The sequence below is a fragment of the Anas acuta genome, chromosome 2 (assembly GCF_963932015.1).
Source record: "Anas acuta chromosome 2, bAnaAcu1.1, whole genome shotgun sequence".
NCBI classification, from domain to species: domain Eukaryota; kingdom Metazoa; phylum Chordata; class Aves; order Anseriformes; family Anatidae; genus Anas; species Anas acuta.
Genome location: NC_088980.1, coordinates 79468240 through 79492136, shown reverse-complemented (window position 1 = coordinate 79492136; position 23897 = coordinate 79468240). Strand labels below are relative to the sequence as shown.

At 38.9% G+C, this 23897-nt stretch overlaps 1 protein-coding gene across 1 annotated transcript; it reads left to right on the top strand.

Moving 5' to 3' along the window:
- The first annotated feature begins 770 nt into the window (after window positions 1-770).
- KDSR (3-ketodihydrosphingosine reductase) lies at window positions 771-23332 on the top strand. Its single transcript, XM_068670905.1, has 10 exons — window positions 771-1027; window positions 6536-6625; window positions 7777-7833; window positions 11684-11749; window positions 11893-11988; window positions 13098-13289; window positions 14732-14815; window positions 17568-17651; window positions 19492-19593; window positions 19933-23332. The coding sequence occupies exons 1-10, from the start codon at window positions 920-922 to the stop codon at window positions 20050-20052; spliced, it is 999 nt and encodes a 332-aa protein (XP_068527006.1). The 5' UTR covers window positions 771-919; the 3' UTR covers window positions 20053-23332.
- The last annotated feature ends 565 nt before the right edge of the window (window positions 23333-23897 follow it).

Below are 23897 nucleotides of genomic sequence, written 5' to 3'. Positions count from 1 at the left end.
CAGCTCTGAGTTTCTCCCCCTTTTGCTGCACCACATCCAGCGCCTTCGTCCTCCCCTTGCGAGCCGCCTGCTCCCTGCCCACAGCCCTGTTCCCATGGCCGCCTACTCGCTGCTTCTAATTTCATCCCCGCTGTTATTTTCACACCCTCCTGCACACCTAGTGTTGCCTTGTCCGATCGGTATCTCTCTCTGTGTACCCTGCAAGCTGCTTTTTGAGAGCCAGAACCTGCACATTTAGGGAAACATTACTTGAGGGGGGTCTTTCCAGTCACCTCAGAAGCTGAAAGGTGAAGGAATTCGAGGGGGGCTGTTCTTTTCAGTTAGAAACGGCGAGAGAATGTCGAATGCGGGTGATTATACTAGATGAATATCTAAGACGTGTGTGTGGCGTTATTTTATTTGGAATAGTGAGGAGGGCAGGGCTTGAGCGCTTCAGCACAGCGGGGGACTTCCCTCAGCGCTCCCCCCCCCCCGAGCGTTGGCCGTTAACGGTCGCCAGGCGCCGCGCGCGGGCCTCCCCTCCCGCGGCCCCGCGCGCCCAGCCCCGCCCCCTCCTTTCGGCGGGAAGCCCACGTGACCCCGGAGGGGGCGTGGCCAGAGGCCCGTTTACGGAGGGGAGGGGGCGCCCTCCGCCCTTTGCCTCCCCGCCGTGACCCTGCCAACGGCCCGCGGCCAATCAGCGGGCTCCGCTCGGTGGCCGCTGACCAATCGCAGCGCGAGGGCCGGAGCCAGCCAATCAGCGGCGGCAGAGGGCTCTTTTCTCCCCCCCTCCCGTCCTCCATCCTCCAGCTCCGGCCCCGCGGCGCCGCGGCGCAGGCGGGCACCGGGCACCCGCCGCCCTCCCTGGGCCTCAGGGGCTGCGCTGCCTCCACAGCCTCCTCCTCCTCCTCCTCCTCCTCCTCCGCGGCCAGCCCCAGCCATGCTGCTCCTGGCGGCCGCCTTCGTCGTGGGCTTCGTCCTGCTCCTCTACATGGTGTCGCCGCTCATCAGCCCCAAGCCCCTCAAGCTGCCCGGCGCCCACGTCGTGGTGAGTGAGGCGTCGTTAACCGCCGCCGCTGGCCGTTTCGACCGTTGGGACGCGGTTTTTAAATATTTTTATTTTCCGACTGAGCTCTTTCCCTTGGGTCGCGTTCAAAATGATTAAAAAATAAACAAATATTCCCGTGAATAAAATATCCCTTCCGCCTTAGCGATTTCGGCTGGGTTTGGTGCAAGTGGGAGTCCCGAAAGCAGTGTTCCTGCGAGTCTTGTTAAAGTTAAAAGTCCAAATGGAGAGCTTGTTGTATTAAAATGCTGCTAAAGGTAAAGGCTGTCGGTATGCTTCGCCCTCGTGATATGAAGCTGCAGGTAATCAGCTTCATCGGCACTGCTGCTGGTGGAGCTGTTGTTTGGCTTGGATTTGAGCTATACTCTTAAAGTATCCTTCCAAACCAGTGAAACGTGGAGTGTCTGTTTCAGTCTTCATCACCAGTGGAGGACTGGTGAGTGTCAGGTCAGAGGTTGGACTAGGTGATCTTGGAGGTCTCCACCAACCTAGATGATCCTGTGATACCCAGACTTACAGATGCTTTTAATAACCCTGGACACTTGCACGTTTTGGATTTCAAGTTTTCTAGCTAACTTTATAAAGAAAAATACCATATGATAGTACTGTAAATCAGAAACTTTGTTCAGGGAGGCTCCCCACATTGTCTGTGTGTGTAAAGGGAATTCCCACATCATCTGATGGGAGTGAGTTTTCTGCTCCTGAAGTTATTAAAGCGTGAAAATATTTACGACCATCACGCTCTTTAAAGACTTCTTTGATGGCTTCTGACAGAAGAATGTCAAAATCTGTTTGCACTCTGCGTATATAATTTCTTGTAAACATATGGCTTAATTCAGATAACACCAAAGCTTAATGATTGGTGATCTCTGTCAGGCTTCAGTTAAACCCAGTCTTCAAGCTTACTACTTGGGAAAATACTTTGCTGTTTCAACACACCTTTAGTTCAGTTGGCTAAATAATGTAGTGAGGTTCAGGCAGGTTTGATTTTACATATTTAACAAAAGGAAGGATGTAAGTTGTTTATTTAGCTGGATAAGTCCTCCTAGCGGGGCAAATGATTTCCACTTGGCAGTAAATACAGCTTTTCAAGATATACTCAATAAACTCCTTTCTCTGAAGCATAAAAAGGAAGGCCTATCTATAGCCTCTTCTTTCTGGGAGCTTGTTGAAACTGTTATGAAAATCTGTTGTATTTCTTAACAAAGGTCCTCATATGACTTCAGACACTGTTCCGGACAGCATTTCATACCAATTACTTGTTGGGTTTTCAATTTAAATCAGCGTTTTTCCCCTCTCTACTTAGTTGTTCATAAAACTTATTTCTTTCTGCTCCAAACTGTTATGGTTAATATTGTTAGATGTTTGAGTAGTGGCTAAGTAACTAAATGGGCAGAGATTTGAAGCAGAAAACATATGACTCTTCTTCCTCTGTCCTCTAGCAGCGTCACTTGCATGATGGAAATGCTCCCTGTGTCACCCAAGGCATGCTTTCTGGAGTGATCACGATTATAGGAGTCTCCTTTACTTAGAAAAGGCTAGGACTGCTGGTCACAGTGAAAGTCCACAGAGCTCCAGATTAGTGATGGTGTAATCTTGTGGGGTGTTTTCCTGTTCTCTGTGTATTTTGGTGACCCCAGAGTGCACCATTAAATAAAAACGACTTCTCTGCTCTCACATTAGCTCAAGCATCAGGCATAGCTTAGTCAGTAAAAAGAAATGCTGTTTATACATTTAATACTTCCTTTGCTTTGTTTCCACCGTGATTAGGAAGGTATTCTAGAATCAAGGGTCTAAAAGTTATTTCTCTGCTGTAGAGCTGCTGCTTTTCATGCTGAATTTCTCCTCTCTTTGAAGTCTAGAAGAGCATTTTATACCTTGTTTGTTTGTTTTTGCCTTTGGCTTCAACTTTCTCCTTGGGTCTCAAGCTACAGACTAGCAAACATCACCTGTTCTGTGAGGGTAAGCTATTGTTTTGGTAGCTGGCTATAACAGTAGACAGGAAAATGAGGATATGATAGGGCAGTTGTCACTGTGCTGCGTACCTCATGCTCACGTGCATCACATTTAACTGCCCTTTGCCAGGGATGTTACATCCCTGCCCTGCACACGCGCTCTCTTCCACCTGCCAAAGCCACAGGTATGAGTCTAGAAATAACACTTCTGTGCAGGGCCCACCAGATAACTGTGGTGGACTTTGGCTGTCCTTAAAGCTGACCCATCTTGGTGTCTCAGCGTTGCGGCCCATGTGTGGGGAGTGATGTGACCTGTGGTTTGGAGGCATCGGAGTGGTTCAGCCAGAGGTCATTTTGAGGCTGGTCAGGAGCAGCAGCCACCCAGAGCTGGTTACAGGGATGTTCAGTGGAAAGCAGTGCAAATGCCTCCTGCTAGCATGCTATCTCAAAGCATGAAGCCAGCTTGCAGCCAGTGCTGTTAAGTGAGAGTTGATCAGTCCTGTTGGAAATACCGTATCAATAAGGTTGTGACTTTGATATTTTCTGATGTTAATGTTCTGTTAATTTGGGACTGGACTTTCTCATCGATTGAGGCAAGTTTCCTGCATCTCTAATCTGAAAGTCACACACAGCAGTTCTCTTTACTTTACCCCAACTTGTCTGTTTTTCAAAGGGAAATAAACCCTGACATCCTTAGAAGCTGAACTCTGTAACCAAGGATCATAGCTCGAGATGTTGGAGCCAAAGCCTTCTTTTGAATGCCTAAATTGGTACTAGTTCTTCTCAAACAGAGAAACAGCTTAATAACATTGTTTGAGGACTTCTAGTACTGTGCTCTGAACATCTGAATTAATACTGGTATTTAATTGTCCCGTCTTGCCAAGAAATTAGTCTGTGTTTGGTGTCACCATCGCAAGATTTTTTGATTTTTGCTAGCCCCTCTGAGGCTGGCTTACAGGGGAATTTAAGGATTGGCTCGGTGGTACTTCAGACACCCAGAACTACTGAAATGCAATATCAATAGAGCAATAAAAAGAATTACTGGGTGTAAGGGTGGTTGTAATAATGTTTTATTTAATGGCGTGGATGCATTCCTTCAGAGCGTCTGTGTTAGAAACCTAACCTAGCAGATTTCACAGATTTGCTTAGGCTAATTTGATTTGTGGCACAAAGCTTTCAGCAGTGTCAGGGTTTGTATGTTGTTGTGATTTCTTCTACTGTTGTTTGCATTCATGGTAAATGTTGCTGAAAGATGTGTGTGTTAGTAACAGCCTCCCACGTATTAGTAACAGCCTTCCTCCCAAACACTCCAGTTCCCAGCTAATTGATTCTGCCTCCTGTCGCTGACCTAGCTGACACGAGCCCTGTCCTGTGCTCTCGGGTGTGACTGCAAATAAAAACTTCCTTTTCCCGTTTCTTGGATGACTTCAGACCCCGTCTTTCTGAAGGGAATGTTAGCGTCCTCTGACAAGCCAGAGGCTCGGTGCCAATACCTTTACCTTCAAAGAATTCCTCAAGCACTGGTGTAGTTGACCTGTTTGTGATACTCAGCAAGTTGTGCAGGTAGCAATCATCAGTCTCTCGGTGCAGTGCCAAAAATTGGAATTGGAGCAGTCTTCCACGCGCATTCGTTAGTTTCTGTGCTGGTGTACCTGCTGCTGTTGAAAACCTGTCAAAGCAGCCCAGGAGTCCTGTGGAACTGAGCTTTGCCTGATCATAGCAAGCGGAGTCTTTTAATCCTAGAGATGTACTGAAATGTTGCAATACACCATAAGAATAAACTAGAATTCTTAACCTCTTTCCATCAGGAAGCATTAAATGAATTCTGGGGTTCTTGTGAAGTCCCAAATAATTAACTAATGCTCTTGCTTAGTCTTAATTTACTCAGAAAGCAGCCATCCTTGGCTCAGAATACTACAGGCCAGGTTTAGCATCTGCAGAACAGGACATGCATCATGGAGTCATTCTCAAAGGTTAGTGTAGTGAAGCTAATCTTGCCCAGAGTCAATTAGAAGCTAATTTGAAGTAACTTTCTCTAATAATAGAGGAAGTGTAAGGAGTTTAAGCTAACATTAGTCTCTGTGAAAGTTACACCCATTTCTGACTGCAGACAAACCAGAAAAAAAAACTGTGGCTATGTTGTAAATCTTTGTTTGCTGGGATTACACAATTGCCATTAGTGTGCTAAGCTCTTTTCTGAAGGTTAGTGATAAAAACACTCATAGGAAAGAAGAATTTGGTGACTCATGAGAGTGCACTTCTGACTCTTCTGACTTTACTGCCTCCAGGAAAGGAAAGAATTTTCAGGATAATACGTCTATGAAAACAGAACTCTGAGGCACCTGCAGATGAGGATTTGTAGTTAGAGACTGGAGGTCTTTGCTCTTCCACTAATTAGCACAGCACAGTCATTTTCTCAGACTTTAAACGGGAGGTGATACCTGACTTTCTCTGAAGCCTTGCTGAAGAGCAAAAACGACAACTTCAGAGGAATCTCACTTCAACAAAGCTTTCCAATATTTTCTCAGTAATATGCTCTTAGGAGAAAATTCAAGAAATTTAGTCATGTAAGGAAAACACAGGTGTGGCCTTCTTTAAGGACTGGAGGTGTACACTGCCTGAGAGCGGGCTTAAATGAACAAATCACCTAAAAGGCACTGTCAGGGAGACTTTTCTGTTTTAGTCAAAAAGAGAGGTCAAGGTTGTCATCTGCATCTTGTTCTACATGAAGTTCCTACGCGGGTTTATGGAGAGTAGCGTGAGAGGTGTTAATGTGACATTCACCTGTATATGAGTGCTGTTTGGCAGTGTGCCCTCCAACAGGTGACAGGGGACAAATGCATCGCCTTGAATTTGTCTATTCACAAACTGCTGATTTCCTGCTTGGTGTAAGACTAGTGAGAGTTATGATATTGAGGAGGAAGAAAAGGTTATGGAGGCTTAGGACTGGGATCGCCACAAAACAGGAGATGTCTGAGGGACTGAGAGACATACTCTACACGTGGGCCAGCTGTCAAACTAAAGATTTATTTTTTTTAATAAAAAGAAAGGTAATTTCTTTAATCCTGTTCATGTTTACATGGTACTTCCAGTTTATAACTGTCCATTTTACAGATCATTCTGTCGTATCTATGTATGGAGGGACAGTAAGCAGTTGCATTCTTATAGCTAACATTAATAGTGATTTCCAAAAGTCTAACTAATTCCATCTTTTAGGAATAACATGCAAAATCTTGTCAAAAGCAAGTGAGAGAACACACATGGGAGTGGGTCTAAGTCAGCCTGACATAAGAGCAAAAAATATCACTTGGGTAAAGCTGTTTTTAGGGGAGGAAGAGAGAGAGGCCTGTCAATATATCAAGATTTTATTTTTCCATTCATGCAAAAGAAGTAAACTAATATATCTCGTTTATTCACACTTCATTGGGTAGTACTTTAATTTCAGTCTAGTTTTAGAATTTTGATGTGACTTTTCTTGTATAGGAGTAGGGGTGAGAACAATGGACTAACAGTGACTTTTACAAATAATTTTTAGGTGACCGGAGGCTCCAGTGGAATTGGAAAATGTATTGCTATTGAATGTTATAAGCAAGGCGCTTTCATAACACTGATTGCAAGAGATGAGGTAAGTGTATGTGTTTTTACTGGCTAAGCTATGTTCATGAAATTTTTTTGATCGAGGAATGATATTTTGGAATAATAATTACTTGTATATCTTTCACCGTATGCTTTAAGGCAGTCCTCATCATTTAAGATTAATGTATCTGCAGAGGAGAGGTGGCTGCCTTTTTAGGAAGCGTAGCCCAACATGGAACCTGTGATAAGCCTGCCTTAAAACTCTGCCATTGCTATCACTTCTGTTAATGTCATCACATATTTCACTGTTTAGATCTGTGAGAGGACCAAAGCAGAAAAAGCCATATATTCTTTAAAACTGTAGCATTTCCCTACAGTAAATGACAATATGGGAATTCAAGGCAGTACTTAAAATTCCAGAATAGTTTGGTTTCTGATTATCATTCCATTGTACTAGTGAAAAGTTGTTCATCAAGATAGCTTTGGAGGAAAAAGGGTTACTTTGTGCTTTTTTTCCTCTTTTTATTTTCTTAAATAAGAGATACTGAAAATTTAGTTGGAATGACAGATTTCACTGTTAGCGTTAGGTCAGAGGTTGGACTCGATGATCTTGAGGTCTCTTCCAACCTAGAAATTCTGTGATTCAAAGAGAAAACTATTTCTTCAAGAAAATAAGAACACCTAAATCGTGTTGTTTTCTTTTCTCAGTTCCTCTCAGTGTCCTTTTTTTTTTTTGCATAACCTTGAATGCAGCCAAAATTAGCACAATTTTTCTTGATAGGACCATGGCAATTTGCATTTGCTGGATTTCCATTGAACTTTCATGGTAATTCCATGATAGTTTCCAGAATAGTTATGTAATATCATATAAAAATAAGTCTTTTCTTTTGTATCTTGGTTCTCCCTACTGTTTTAAGCACTTTGTGCAGTTACATGAAGAACCACTAAATCTGTTACAGAAGCTGTTGCTGATTTTAGTAGGTGAAGTGAAAAATACCTGAGTTCCAGTAGGTTCCTGGACTTGATGTTTTGATCATATATTCATAAATCTGTAAGATGACAATAGGAGAGTGCTATTGCTAGTTGAGGATAGTTTGTTTTTTTTTGATTTTAGAGAATATTTCTAAGCCTTCTTGAAATACTGAAGGCTAATGTGTTCTCATACCTGCAGTGCTTTAGCTGTTCTTATATCCGTTTCAGAACAAGCTGTTGCAGACAAAGAAGGAAATAGAAAAGTACTCCGTTAATGACAAGCAGGTAAGGTCACTGCTACCTACAGCTGTTGTTTGCTTCAAGGTAGTCACTACAGAGTAGTCTTTAGTCCTGTTCTTAAAACCATTTGACAAGAATAGGTAAAGCTTTCCTTGAATTCAAAAAATGCCAATCTACCTACATGCAATGTTCCAAACTCCACTAGATTTGATGTTGCCTAGTACCTTAACTGCTTTTTCTCAGAGGAAAAGATTGATGCCTTCACCTGTAGGTGTGGTATGCTTTTTTTGGATAGCTGCAATTTACTGTCACTTGATAAGCGTTTGTATTGCTCAAGATCAAGTGGAAAAACCCACTCTTTTCAAATCTCTCGTCCTTTGCAATATCTAAATACAGCAATTGTCTTGGCATACTTGTTTTCAGGTTTAGTTCACAATGTTTTGCTGTTTGTTCTGTTTCCTGGTAAAGCTCTGTAACAGGTGTGCAAATTTGTGAAGTTCTTGGACTTATAAAAACAGCGAAGGTGAATTAATAGTGTGCACATGCTTAAAGGCACTGTTCTAGAGCCTGCTAAGGTACTAGCTTTTAAAATAGGTCAGTTTGCTATGTTCAAAATACACAACCTCAAGGGTGATATGCTAATTTTGTTTACTGTTCCTAATAATCAAGGGTAGAGGGGTTATGGTATTAACCATCACGTCTTTGTCTTCCTCTTTCTCGTGTTTTAGAACTTGTTGGCTTGCATTTGTAATCACAAAAGTAACAGTTCAATAGCTTGTAATAAGGGATTTGGTGTCTATTGGCTGTAATACATTGCTTCTTTAGTCTGGTGAATTAATAAGTTGAATATTCTCTTGAAAAGAAGCAATGAAGATGAATATTTGGATCCAATGTTTGGACTTCCGAGACTACATTTTCTCAATACTTTAATTTGTAAGATTGCCTTCACTTATTTTTGTCAAATGGCTCAACATGATCACTTTTTTTCTGTGCATGCTGCCTTACTCAGATCAACTTTATTTTGAAAAATTAAGCCATTTGAGGTGAGGAGGACCTATATTTTGTGTGTTTTAAAAACAAATAAATCCTGGTAACCATTCTCCTTTAGCTGCTCTTGTAGTTTCCCAAGCTTGGCAAAGAAAAAAAAGTTAATCCCTTGTCAAACACTGTCAGGATGTTCTCGTTAAAAATCTGTCCAAGCTTGACAGCTGTGGACTTTGTGTTTTTACAGAATAGTACGTGGTACGTGCCCATAAGAGTTTCAGTTAAAATTTCAGGAAGTATCTTCAAGACTGAGCAAGTTTAAGTGTGGGCTTAACAAGACCACTTTTGCAGTAGCAGCTTTAGACTTGTCTGTGCTTAATCTAGCTATGGTGGGAGTGACAGTGGTAGCTTGGCCCTCCTGTGAACCTATTGTTGGGTTGCAGACAATGTGACAGGGAAGCCTGCCTGTTCTAAATGCAAAGGACACAATTAGAAAAAGCAGGGAGTCTGGCGCAGAGCTCATACTGGAACAGCAGGTAAGAAAATGACAAGCAGGGGCAGCTGAACTGACAGAAGCTGAACTGACAAGCTGTACAAGGCGATTGCAGAAAGTACAGAGAAAAGGTGTTGTCTCGTATGGATTACATACACAGACTGTTATATTTGCTAGATGCCAAGCTAAGAGGGAAAGATCACTGTTTACATGATTATATGCAGTATACATTCAGCTCATGGATATATGCATGAAACCAGGTTGCACTGACAACCAGGGTTCTGGTATCTATGTACATTTTAGTGTTTGACTTGTCAAACAGCCTTTGAAAGGCATTTGTATGTCACTTACTTAGAATGCTGACAGTGCACTCCGTATCAGTAAAGGTGTGCAATGGGACAAAATCCTTTATTTTTTTTTTTAATTAAAAAAAATCCCTTTCCAAATACGGCGTATTCCTAGTTACTTCACTGGGAGATGAATTGAGCTTTTATTGAGAAATTAATGCTTTATGAATGATCAGACAGAAAGCACTATTTAGAACAAAAGGCGAGCGACTGGAATGAGGAGGATATTTAGCTTTCTGGCAGCATAATCTGTTTCCTAGGAGTGGATCCACAGTGCATGCGCTGGAGCAAAGGTAATCAGCATAGAGTAGCAGAAGAAAGAAAATGTGATAATAGAAACTAAGAGATGAATTGTATAATGTGGTGGTAGCAGCCAATAAAAAATTTGGTAGTTCCCAAGCATATTGTTCACAGTATGAATAACTGTTCTATGCAATTTTTGTATAGAATTGTGACTTTAACCTCCTTACTGATCTTGCAAAGACACGCAGATGGTATATGGACAGTAAGCCAATGGTGTCTCAGCTCAACTATTTTGTTCTCAAACTTATGTAAAAGACAAATATTTCCAAAATGTAAAAAATGCCTCAAGGGGAGATGCACGCAGACCCATCAATAACTTGCACCACAAGTTTACTCAGATGTCCAACTACACACAACGCTGGGAGGCAGGAATAGCCAACCTGCTGCACAGGAATGGCAAGCAGATTCTGTTTATGCAGCTACGAAGTGTTGCAGTCTGACCAGAGGCAAAACTGACAAATGACTAACTTCCAAAGCAGTTAGTTACACTGTGGTAAGCTCTTTTTTTTTTTTTTTTTTTTGTCCACGTTTCATGACAAGCAACTATGATGACACTTGTTGGAAACTAGTGATGGCTTTATTTCAACCCCAGTGGAGTTTAAATGAATTGACTGAAGTAAAAGAAGGTGTAGAAATCAGAACAAGAATACAGGAGTCCCTACTTTTATTCTGGCATGATTGCTTCTCCTTTGAAGATGATGAATTGCCCCAAAGCTCTGATGGTTTTCTGTTGTGTGTGTGCTTCTTTCTTTTGCTTTGTTTTTAGCAGAGGAGGTAGCTTGTTTGTATATCCCTTGCCAAGCTGGAGTTTGCAGTAATCTTTCAGTCTGTAAGTGATACCCCAAAGGCAGTGCTTCCTGTGGCCGGAAGTTGATCTGAAGGTGCTTCAAAACCGAGATTCTGAGATCATGTTGCTAGCAGTAATCAGTACTTTCCAAGAAAATATAATAAGTACTTAAAATAAGTACTTTCCAAGAAAACCAATACCAACTTCCAGCTGCAACAACACAGATAGCACTCTTTTTTTTTCCTCCTGCTGGGCCAATGTTTGTTTTCATTTACCTGTATCTTTCAAACTAAAATCCATGATCTCTTGTTCCAAGGCAAGGAGTAAACATATACAGTTATTTCACTGTTTTAATATGTATATGGCATTTCTGTTAATCAGTTTTCTTAGATTTTTTCAAAATTTTGTCCCTGATACATTCCAATTAAATTATATGCAGCTAAATTTAATAATAATAATAAAAGCACATTGCAAATGCTCACATTAGCAGCTTTTTTCATACATTTTGATTTTTATTGCAGTGCTGATGGAGTTTCAGAGCAAGACATGGCAACCATTCCCTTCTACGATGTGGAAAAAACATTTCAGCTTTTTTCTTAAAGATGAACTTAAGCCACACTGATAGTTTTTACTTGTGTTTCACACTAAAATATAGAACTGTGGAATTCTGTCTTAGCTAGAACAATTTTACTAAACTATATGTAATTAACTTGAGTCATGGAGTGTCTTAGAATGATAAATTAAAAATAGCTACTCATGTACAAAGTATCTCTTTGAGGATCCTGAAGTGTTTATTCTTAATATACGCCCATTAGGGGCAGGGATTACTTCTTGTGGTGTGGGAGAAGTACAAACTCTCCTGTCAAAAATAAAAAATTATTCTAGAAAAGGTGTATCACTGAGTTGTTTCATTTTGAAAGACTTGGAGCCAACTATTACTGGACTTAAATTACAAAATTTTCTTTCACTTTCCCTTTTTAGGTTGTACTATGTATTTCCGTTGATGTATCTAAAGATTATGAACAGGTGGAGAATGTTCTAAAACAGGTGAGGAAGTAACTGATTCACTTCCATTTATTAATAAACTTATCTATGATGTGTTTCTAATGGAAATAATTTCTTATAGTGATACTGTGCTAGAGGAGTATTTTTTCATGCTAAAGAACATCTTGACATCTATCCTCTTTCAGGCTCAGGAGAAGCTGGGGCCAGTAGACCTGCTTGTAAACTGTGCAGGAACATCAGTTACAGGAAAATTTGAAGCCATTGAAGTGAATTCTTTTGAAGTGAGTGAGCGTTCATTTTTATTTCATCGTATGAATGAGTTGGTATTCAGCCATTCTAAGAAATAGATTGCATTGCTGTGTCTTTGCAGACTGTATGAGTAGTGATACACTTGATTAGTGGTAGCTTTCAGAATTAGAATGTATCTTTAAATTTGCAAGGATTGCAACTTATTCCCTAATTGTTGATCCATTGATAGGTCAGGACAGCGAGTTCTCCATCTAGGATAGGGAAAGCCTGACATGCATTTTTATAGTTTAATGCACTGTGAAAGAATTTCGCATGGTCTCTCTTTCCTGATGAAGGTGTTTATTTCATATTTTTAACCTGCTTAATAAAAATCAGTCTTGTCAATGTTCAGCTCTGAGATGCACAGACTGTTTGCAGCTTGGGGCTGCTTTAATGAAAAGACCTTCAAAAAGCCAACCAACCAAAACAAAACAAACACCCCTACATTTTGGTTACTTTAATGATTCCCACCTTCCCATTCTACAAGTCATCACTGAAACATCCGAAAATGCTAAATAGGCATTTTTTGTTATAGATGTAAATCATCCATCCGTGCTATTGTTCATATAGGCTGCCACTTGTATTATAGGCCTTCTGGAGAGTAAAAATAAAGGCTTCCTCTTATCCTGCCAAAGATGGAAACTTCTGAAATGCATGAATACATAGAATTTTTCCTGTTTTAGGAAGGTCTTTAAACTTTCATTTCAGTATGCTTTCATACATCATTCATAAAAGTATAGTTACCTTGACACTGTTCCAGTTGTTTTTTTTTGTCACATACTCTTTTTTTTCTGTGAAGGCCATTATGGCTTACAATATTAGTATCTTGAAGCATTAGTATCACAGTATTCAGTATCCTGAATGCCATTAAGATGTATGTACAGTGGATTTGTTTCCTCTTGAGGTGAGGTTCTTAGCTATAGAACAACTTACGAGGCTGTGGAATAGAAAACAGTTATGTCTTTTGACAGCTGGTTGAAATACAAATCAAGTGAACTTTGTTGTTAAAGCAAACTGAAATAGGGTTTTTGAGAAATAATACTAAACAGCTGAATAAGTCTAAATCTGTGGCTCAAATACCATCTTAATATCATTTCTACAGAGATTAATGGCAGTCAATTACCTGGGTAGTGTTTACCCGAGTCGAGCAGTGATCTCTACCATGAAGGAGCGACGGATGGGAAGGATTGTGTTTGTATCATCTCAGGCTGGGCAATTAGGCCTCTTTGGTTATACAGCTTATTCTCCAACAAAGTTTGCTCTTCGAGGATTGGCTGAAGCCCTGCAAATGGAGGTATGTGTGCAATGATTTAAGTATTTTTGCTTATTATTGCCAAGTTGGTTGTGAGGCCACAGTAAATGGTTTGTGAGCTATATGAGAGAGTAAAACTTGCAAGCTTTAATATGTTGATTGCCCACAAAAGTCTTGTGTTGACAGTGGTTTACTCTTCTCAACTTTGGTTTAGATGAGCTTTTAATATTGTAATGATCTAAATTTAAGTCAAGCCTAAAAAGCAAACATCCATTTCACGATTTAATGGAAGGAGACTTAAAAGTATATTATTGTAGAAAGACAGGTAAATTAGATTTGCAAGTGACATTCCTTACTTTCCTGTTAGGTGTGTAAATACACGGTTGTTAATGTTTGTAAGTTAAGTGTCTGTGTTTGGTTCTAGACCCTTGTATTGTTGCTGTTTTTACCCTGTTCTGGTCAGTGTAGTTGGATGCCTTGCTCAGGACAAGAGTGTGGGGTAAAACTGCATCTGATCACTTCTGGCCTGCAGAAGGATGTGACCGCAGGGCTTTTCTTCAAGCTGGTGGCAGACATTTTTGTGAGCACTGGCTTCCTCAAACCTAAAAATAGGGTATTATGGACCTGTGACATGGTATTTCAGTAAGTGTTTTCATACGGAGAGTTTTGTAATTTAAATAAAATTGCTTAGGGCTGTAAAACACTTCGCTTTATCTTAGCCCTCTGAATACATTCATTCACAACTTCTTCATTTGCATTGGAGTACAGACATGTATTGTAGCTATTTCTATTATAGTAGTGTAGTAAGTGATGTGCTGCTGTGGTAAATGATACAAATACAGCGAGGATCGCATTTAGGTATGCAAGACTTAAGTGTTTCTCACATATTCTATTTATTTTTGTCTCCTTAGATTTTGGCCCTATGCACGTTTAAACCATGGGTTGAAAAGCCTTGTGACTTGAGTCACATACCTAGAAGAGATAAAGATACTAAACTTGAGTTTTATGTTTTTTGTTTTTTTCTCGCATTTGTTCAGCAGTGAAAATATGACATAATAACAAAAAAGCATTCTAATAAGCCTCGGTTAAACTTTTTTTGGCCTTGTCTTTATGAATGTGGGGTACTGGTGTTTGGCAGCGTTTTGGTTGTCTTCAAAATTGAAATCAATAGAATAGTAGAGCTAAATTCCTTTTGTATTCCATCTAGGAATCTTGAAAAGTGCTTTATGTTCATCAAATGCAGAGTTTTTAAAGCTTTTTACTAAACAAAGCAACACAACCATCTCCTTAAAGTCTTTGTTTTGCTTCTTCATTTGACAAAGCTCCAAATCTTGCAAATGCTGGATATGAGGGTGATTTAACACTACATGCCTTTTAAACTTGTGTTTGCTGTATTTTTCCATACAAGAGAAATGAATGAAGTTCTGAGAGGCATGTGAAAAGCTGTCAATATTAAGGTAACACTTAACTTTTGTAAAATACAGGTCAAACCCTATAACATCTACGTAACAGTGGCCTATCCTCCAGATACTGACACACCTGGCTTTGCAGAAGAAAGTAAAACAAAGGTAAACCATTCTTCAGTGATACTGTAATGTTCTTAAAGGTTCACTTTGTAGTAGGCAATGGGTTTTCAGATTTCATTCACTTCTGTCCTGCCATTGAAAGTAGAGCATATTAGGATTTTAAGAAGTATGTAAACATTTTAACTTTATCAACTCTGCTACTGAGAGTTAAATAGCTTGTAGGATAATTTTGTGTAGTGTATTGTTCCCGTTTTAAATGAATGGGAAAACGTTGAAAAGTCTTTCTATGCACAGCCTAAATATTGCTGTGGAACAGTAAATTGTAAAACCAATATAACTTGTTTTGATATAAAAGCTTAATGAGCCAGAAATAATATACCTATTTTGCATATTTTGATGTTATGCTGTTCTGATAGTTCTGGCAGATGAAAATAAATCTCAGTTTCTTCAATGAAGTCTGCAAGTCAGCTACTGTGTGAATATATGTAATGACACAATTTAATCCTAGGTAACAGCCACTATTAAAGTATGAAGGAAACTCTGGCATTGTGTTTGTAGTGCAAATGATACCGCCTTTACAGAAGGGTGTGTCAGTGGTAGGCCTTTTTCATTTGGCTTAGCTTAAAATTAAGTTTTGACCTTCAAAAATGTAGTTGCCTCTCATCGTTTGATGCTTCCCTACACATGAAATATAACTTCAAATTAAAAAAAAAAAAAAGGTGCAGGTGGGGCTACATTCAGGCTCCTTGTTCAGATTGAAGTATCTGCTAACCAGAGAAAATGTCTATTTTCTATCTGCATGCTGTGAACTAGAAACCTGGTGTTTAAGTAGATCAGCCATTTTCAAGATGCTCCATCTAATGTCATGTGTAATAAGAAATTGGGGTTGAATTTCATTTTGTCTTTCACCCTTTATATAAGAATCAGCAGGGATTGTGTAACACAATTCTTCATAATTTCTTGATATAGATATTCTGTATTAAACATACTCCCACGCATCCGCATAAAGTGCCAGAATTAGACATCTGCAGATACTTGTGTAGCTTGCACATTCTTTGGGATTTTTTTCTACATAATAGCCTATTTCAGGGAAATATATTCACCAGCAAAATGTACTGTGAATCTCAGATTTCTCTTTAAAAGAGATCCAGTGAGATTTCGCTCGTTTGTCAAAAAGGCATTGTCTTTAAATGCAGATTTATGCTGTTTTAGCACACGAGGAGTCTTCAGGTTATTTGTGCCTACACTGATGATGCACCTTAAATATCTGCAATACTCAGTTGCTTTAACTGTTCAGATGTTCATTTGTTAGTGTTGCATTTATTTAGTGCTACTTAGTTTAGAACATCTGTCTCTGGTTTGCATCTCTTTGGGGCTAGGCTATTTTTTTTTCTGTAATCATTACTAATAGTTAGCTTAAGCGAAAAGTCAGTTGTGAGGATACGTTTTTCTTGTGTTTAAGCTCTTTCTGCTTGAGAAAACTGTTTGACGCAAGGCAACTGTGCTTTCACTGACTGATTAGCCAGGTAGAGTATTTAATGCTTGAGATCTGCCTGCCTTTTTCTCAACATGTCATTGACTTTAGTCTGGTACTCCCAATTTAGCTGATGATTTTTTCCAAATTTGTCATACTGTAGCTTAGTTTTGACACCCCTCTATCTCCTTTGGATTTGGTTGATATTGACCTGTGAGCTACAAAGGACATAGGGGTTATGAGCTGGAGATTTGGTGACAGAAACCACATCGCTGCAGGAAAGCATGTAAAAGGTGTTTGGATGTGATTTCCTCTGACAGAGACCTATTTATTTATTTATTTTACTTAGTATGTGTATTTTAAGAAAATTAACTGGTGAGCCTAGTCAGAGCATCATGATTCATAATTCTGCACATACTTGGAAATAGGCCTATTTCTGTGGAATTTAATTTCTGTAGTTCTTCAGATTGAACAATTACAGGTTTCTCTCATTGTCAGCTCTTCCCTAGAAGTGTATGCTTTGTTTTTTTTAAGGATTAATCTCAATGGTTTATGAATATTAAGCAAGTTCCAGTATTGACAAGGTTTGAATGCTTCAATTAAACTTTATATTGAACTGAATTTTCCTTTATAACAAGTTATGTGTAACTAAGTACTTCTCTCTTTGTAACTTAGTGCAATTTGTTCCTTATCAACAGAGCCATCTAAATATTTTTTTGCATTTAAATAGTGTGCTATGCATTTAGCCCCATTGTTCTCTTGTTAAAAGTACCTGAATGACAAATACGCTTCTAAATCCTTTTTAAACCTTTTGGCTGCTTGTTCTTGTAACAGATCAGATTTAAAAAAAAAAAAAATGTGGTTGTTAAAATAATTGCCATAACTATTTTCTTCTAGTGTTTTAGAGCATTTATGCCGTTTTACCTCACAAAGAAGTGAAATACATTGATGGATTTTAGTAGATACTACTGTAAGGGGTTTGAGAAACAAACAAAACATCTAAGTATAAATTTGTTTTGTAGGCTTGTAGGGAATGATTTGTAGGAAAGAACACTCTTTCTATCAGCATTCTAGTAGTATACTCTATCAGTATTAAACTAAGAATGTTATCAATTGGCATTTTTCTTTGTAAAACTAAGCTATTATTTTTGAAAGTGCTTTTCCCTTAATTTTAAGTGCACGTTTTAGGTAACAGTGTGATACCACTTGTTAACAATGACAGTGTCATCCATGATGAAAGCCCAAAACCAAAAGTTGACCATTGTGTTTTCTTTCCTGTGTGGTGTTAGTCAAACTTACCATGGTGTTTTTCTACTAAAGCCTTTAGAGACGAAGCTAATTTCTGAAACCTCATCTGTTTGCCAAGCAGAACAAGTCGCCAGAGTTATAGTCAAAGATGCCATAGTAAGTAAATTATCCTTTTAAAGTATGACCTTCATAGGAGAGACTTGGATGGCATGTAATGGGAGTATAAGATGAAGAAAATGGCTCAGCTAAATGAAAAAAAGTTTAGCTAAAATGGTACTCTTTGGTGGTTAGTTTGAACAGGAAGTTTTTCTCTATTCTTCTTTTGCCACCATGCCCACAAATGATTTTAAACGATCTCTTTGAACTAAAAGGTACCCGAAGCTGTTCCTTAGACAGAACAAAGTGATGCATCCGTATGATGCAACGTCTCAAAGACAGATCACAATTTTCTTTAAAGTACTAACTTCTATTGACATTTTGTGTATCAAATACCATTTGTCTAACCTCAAAAGCTTGTTTGACTATCTGATTTTTCTTGAACATGAGTTCATATCAAAATGATTTTGCAATAAATGGAGGCTCTCTAGACTATTTGGCTTTTAATGTCTTAAGTATCTGGTTTATGAGTGATTAAAATACATAAAAGGCTGCCATAGTTAAAAAGGATTATTGCATTTTTGAGGAATTTTTATAATTATTTGTGCTGTGGAATGCTTCCTTAATAAAATAAGAAGAAACGGGCACCAAGGATGTTCTGAGGTGCCTACAGCCAAATAAAAGTGAAAATAAACATGAAATTTCATGTCATTAAAGTACAGCTATTGAATCCTAAGATCTGTAATTATTTTACAGTTGTAAATACTGTAAATGTGATCTTCAACGTGTTTTGCATTTGCAGGTGTTTGTGAAGCTTTTATAATAGTTTCACAAATACAGCACATAAGTGCAAAATAACGTCTGGTTTTAGGGCGGTGAGTTTTAAAATCAAGTACCACGTCACATGGTGTTTTGTGTTGTTTCTTAAGGAAGACTAATCTCACCTCTATAAGCATCTGATACTTCTTTACCATGCTTTCCAGCACCTTCTATGATGTAGTAGTTCAGGTGGGGTATTTATGCACTCAAACCATCATCTGGGGGGGCTAAAAGCAAAATTAAAAAGTAGTTCTTTATTGTAGGAACTCAGTCCCCTCAGGTGTGTGTTGGGTAATAGCTCAGCCAAATTTTACACCCTCTACCTTGATTCAGGAACACCACCACCTTGTGCTTCTGCGTTCCATAGGTGTAGTCCTGCAGAGTTCCAAAAAGTCTGTTCTCCAGCACAATCTGCTAGAAAGAAAAGATAATGGGAGAAGGCTGGGAGCAAGAGCTATAGAGCTGCAATATTTGTGGTGAAAATAAATAAATGGTGCTTTATCTTGCTCTGTCTCCCCCTCTTTTGCCAACTGAATTGCTTAGTAGGCAATGTATTTTGCAGTTTTGAGTAGACAAATCAAGATCATTGACATAAATGAAGGAGTACTACTTACATAACATCTGAAGTACACCTCTCCCAGCAACCTAATTGTAAGAAAAGGCAAGCAGGATTTTATTTTTCAGTTATAGTGGTGACTGACGATCCGACAGAGGTAGGGTGCAATTCTCTCTGAAATATTTACAAACAGAGCATCGTGTGTTTTCTCCATTAGTAAGCACGACTCAAGAAGAAATTTAGATCCTTTCCAGCTTATCAAGCAATACTTAGCCATTTATCACATCTGTAGCTTTATAAAAGGTAGGGTCCTTGCCTGTTTTTACTGGAATGCGTCTTGGAATGCTGCTGTATAGTAAATTTTTTTTAATATTTTAACATAAATATTACTGCAGCTAACCAAAATATTAATTCATAGTGACATCACATTAATTATCATGAATAGCTGTAAAATTAAGACACGTCATGACTTGGCACAACTGGATAAATTACTTTGCCCTTAATTGCTGTTTTCCTTCCATCCAGCAAGGGAACTTTAACAGCTCAGTTGGTTCCGATGGTTACATGCTATCAATACTGACAAGTGGAATGTCACCAGTCACTTCTATTACTGAAGGTCTTCAGCAGGTAAGATTTGGGAAGAGTCCCATAGTCAAAACTTCTTAGTTTCAAATAGTATAAAATATGTAGAACGTTATGCAAATGTCAATTATTTTTTTTCCATCAAATGGTTCTCAACACTATGGAGACTTGAATTTAGGAAACTGGAGTAATTTTTTTGAGTTGGCAAGAAAGCTAAGATTCCTACCTGGTTCTTAGTCTCGAATTGTAACATAACTATGATGGTTTTCACGTGCCTTTTTTTTAAACTTGGTTATATCGCATGGAACTTTTATTTCATAAGTAAAAAATATGCTGCAGTCCGGGATTCTAAGTGAATTGAAAGATGTTTCTCTCTGTTTCCAGGTTGTTTGCATGGGCATTTTTCGCATCATTGGCCTCTTTTACCTAGGAAGTTTTGACAGCATAGTTCGTCGCTGCATGATGCAAAGGGAAAAATCTGAAAGCACAGATAAAACTGAATAACCTTAACTTTGAATTGAAAGAAGAATGTCAAGCAGTCCTGAACAGCTTACTGTTCAAGTGGGACTCGGCTTCTCTCTGGAAGGATTTAGGCTGAAAGTGCTTGGATATGTGACAGATGAGTCCCCTCAAAAGCAATGAAAGAAAACAGAAGTATAACTCCAGAAAATGCCAAACTATGCAAAAGTGTGAATGAGGATTAGCTTTTTTTGGTGATTTGAGTTGGAGAGACTTTGCGGAATTTGTACGTCATCTGTAGGGTAGAACCTGAGAATGGACTACATGCGGTGATTCTGGACAAATGCTTAAGTTTTCTTACGTTGGTGCTTATGGAAAAAATAAGTACCTGGCAGACTGGGCTGAAGTAGATTGAAGTCCCCTGAACAAGTTGGTACCTCTTGCTAATGTTTTTGGGACTGTTTTTTAATTTAGAACGTTGCATTTTCCTTTGATGGCCAATCTACAGATCCTTCTGTCAATGACAGCTTTCCTTATTCCGTTCAACATGCAATTGTGGAAACCTTAAGACAGCAGATACACATATGATCCAAGCTTTCTCGGTCTGGGAGTAATTTAAAAAGTATGGTGTAATACATGCATACTTTCTAAAGGGAGATGAAGAACCCATTCCCGCAGAGAAATGCTAGGAGATGTAACTGGGTCTGTAGCTCTTCTGGCCCTTGAAGTATGTTGTCAACAACAACAACAAATGAAACCAGTATCAAGTGTGACTATGACTTTCAGCATTTTAAGCCATTGGAATAGAGTACAACTCTTAAAATTACTTACTTTTTCTTATCTGCCAGTTCTTGCTTTGAAAAGGAAGGCAGCTTAATGCTGCTGTTATGCACATTATTTTTTTCAAAGCTGCAAATGATGAGCCAAACCAGTAGTTGATGGTAGAATCAGTTGTAATTAAAATACCAGGCTCTTAAAGGAGCAGGAATGTAGCTTTTGGGATGGGGGGGGGTGGAGAGGGGAATCAGGATGGCATTCCACGATGAGTTTTATCACTAAACAGAAAAACTTCTAACATGACGAGCATTGTTTTAAAATACTCTCCCCTTCCCCTCTTGTAATTTGTTTGATTTACATAATATGTGAATCAAGGCTGCTCCATAATTGCTTCAGAATACATAGGACCCAACGGTTGTTTCTAATAAATTTTGTTTAACACTGAAAAAGCTTGATGCATAACAATGATGTTTTAAGGGTGCACTATATACACCATTTATTTAATGGACCACTATAGCAAGTGCCTTGTGAGCTGCTTTTTTTCCCAAAAGCTGCATATTTTGTATTTGTTAGCACTGCTGTGTTTTAATGTCAATTCTTCCATTTTCAGTCAGTACTCTGAATCTAAAATTGCTGTTAAAACTCGGCGCTTTCACTTCCTTGAAAGTAGTTTTTAACAGCAAAGTAAGCAAAATTGATTGCTTTTAAGATACCTCTTCTTAAATAGGTATATAGAGTAATCAATTGAGCTGGGAAGAAAAATAGTAGGTGGTTAACCAGAAAAACGTTGAATTGTAACTTATTATGGCTATTTATCCTCCCTCTGGATTCTGTTGATCATTTTAAAAAGTTTTTGTTCACGTAGGCTAAACTTGCTGTAATATCTGGTTTCCGATCACATCGGGGGAGTCACCCTGGCACTCTTGTCTGAAGTGGTTGGACCCTCGTTAGATTGCAGATGTTGAGGCATTGTAGAATTCTTCCTGAAGCCTATGTTTTCAGTCCTGCCCCTTGATCAGATCTGTGAAGCTGTGCATGCCTATACTATGAAATTAATTTTGAGAATATATTCCTGCATTTTTCAACAGCTGGGCTTTAGTGCAGAGAAATCTGGTCTGCATATGTGTTTTCTGTGCTGTATAATGTGAATGACACATAATGGAGCATTTATCATACATCCATTGTCAACATTGTTATGTTTCTTAAAGCAACATAACAATATGATTTGGACCTGATTATCTACAATAATTCTTATTTTGATGCAGATGGTCAAAGGAGTATTTGATTTCTTAAGAAGATACCAAAGTGGGGTGAATCAGTTACGTGATTGTTTGAAAGAAATGCTTATGCAAATGACTTTACATCAACACAGGCTTGAAGGTCAGGTCTTGAAACCAGTAAGACTTTGGATACTTGAATTTTTGGATCGTCAACTTGGGATGTTAGTGTTTGCATTTCAGAACCAATCCAGAAGGTCAGAGCGCACACACTATGACAGCTGGGCCTCTTTGAAATATTTCAGGTTGGGCCTCTTAAACCACTAGTCACTTTTCAGGAAATCTTGACTGAAGACTCCTCCAAATAATGAATGGTGTAACTCAGTACAAGAGTTTGTAAAGGAGGAATAAGAAACTGGGTGAAAGTTAAGGCCCTGGTCTAGAAATGCTTCAGTTCACACCTGATTTTGCGTAGTGTAAGTAGTTGTATTGGCAGTAAAACTGTAGGTTGAACCCCTGCAGCAGTTCTGGAAATCTGAACTGGGCAGACTTTCAGAAGAAACAAAAGACAAATGATCTCTCCAAATGTTCTGGTTTCTGTTGTTGCACGTTAGGACAGTTCATTTCAACTGATAAACTTTTCAACCGTTTTATTGTCACGGTGTAGTAAATTGTCTACTGCAGCAGTCTTTGGTGTAAAACTTCTTTATGTACGCTCTACTCATTCTTCTCTTCCGCACCATCATACTCATTTTAAGGTCCAATGTTAAGTGAAGGAGATGCCATGTAATCTTGTGGAATAATGTTTAACAGTCAAAAAAGCTATCTTGCCAGTTTCAATGTTAAACAAGCCTCTGCATCGAAACATTTTAGCAGTGTATTAAATCCATGAAGAACGTCAAATAGCCACTACTACCTTTTGTCAAACTGTCAGTAATTTAATCACTTGTGCCATACCAGTCGGTGTCTTGTCTCTTGTTTTCTTGGTCAGTCTTCAAGATTCCATTTAGACCTCGATAGTCGCCTCCATTCCATGCAGTTTCTAATGACGGTCTGCTTTAAATACAGATTTATTGTAACTTCACGTATAGTTTACTTTACCGAGATGTTCATGTGCAATTTAAATAGATTTAATATTTTACTAAGACAAAAGATATAGGTAAATAAACTTTATTTGCTGTGAAAAACTCTAGGCACTTTTAAATGGTAAAAATATATAGTACTATTTGTAAAAAGAAACTTTGTGCTTACCGCTTCATCACTTTTGTGCCGGAACTGTAAACTAGTTTTCATATTTTATATTTCTCAAAATAAATGGAGGATCAACAATGCCTCTAACTCTGAAGTTCTTTGAAGGGATGAAGAGCAATGGTTAAATTCATTTGCAGGGCTTGGTGTTTTTTTTTAATCTGGGATTAGTTCAGCAGGATCCTCTTAATTTTCTAGGACGGCAGAGGGGGGCAATATGTTCCTCTGTTTTTGGCAGCCTAGGCAGAGGTGTACAGCAGATGGCAAAGGATGCAAAACTCCTTTGCTCAATGTTGTCATCAAACTGTAGTGGAACGTGGCACTGAACTGACAAAATCTGCCCTTACCGTAGGAGGTGCCGCCAGCATATAACTGGGGCTTGTGCTCTCTGGAATTGCTTGTGAATCCTGATGAGCCAAGTGATTCTCCTCCTTCCTAGTGGGTAAACAATAGAAATCATAGGTCCACAGTGGCTGTCTTTCTGTGCCACTGGTGGACATGCAGCTATATGTAAAATTGCTGTTCCAGCCCTGTGCTAGGAGTGCTTGAGTGAACAGCTAGCTCCAAGAAAATAAGTAAGGGAGAAATACCCCTAAGATGGTTACTGCCACATCCAGAATCACAGTAGTTCATTATAAAGTCATTCTT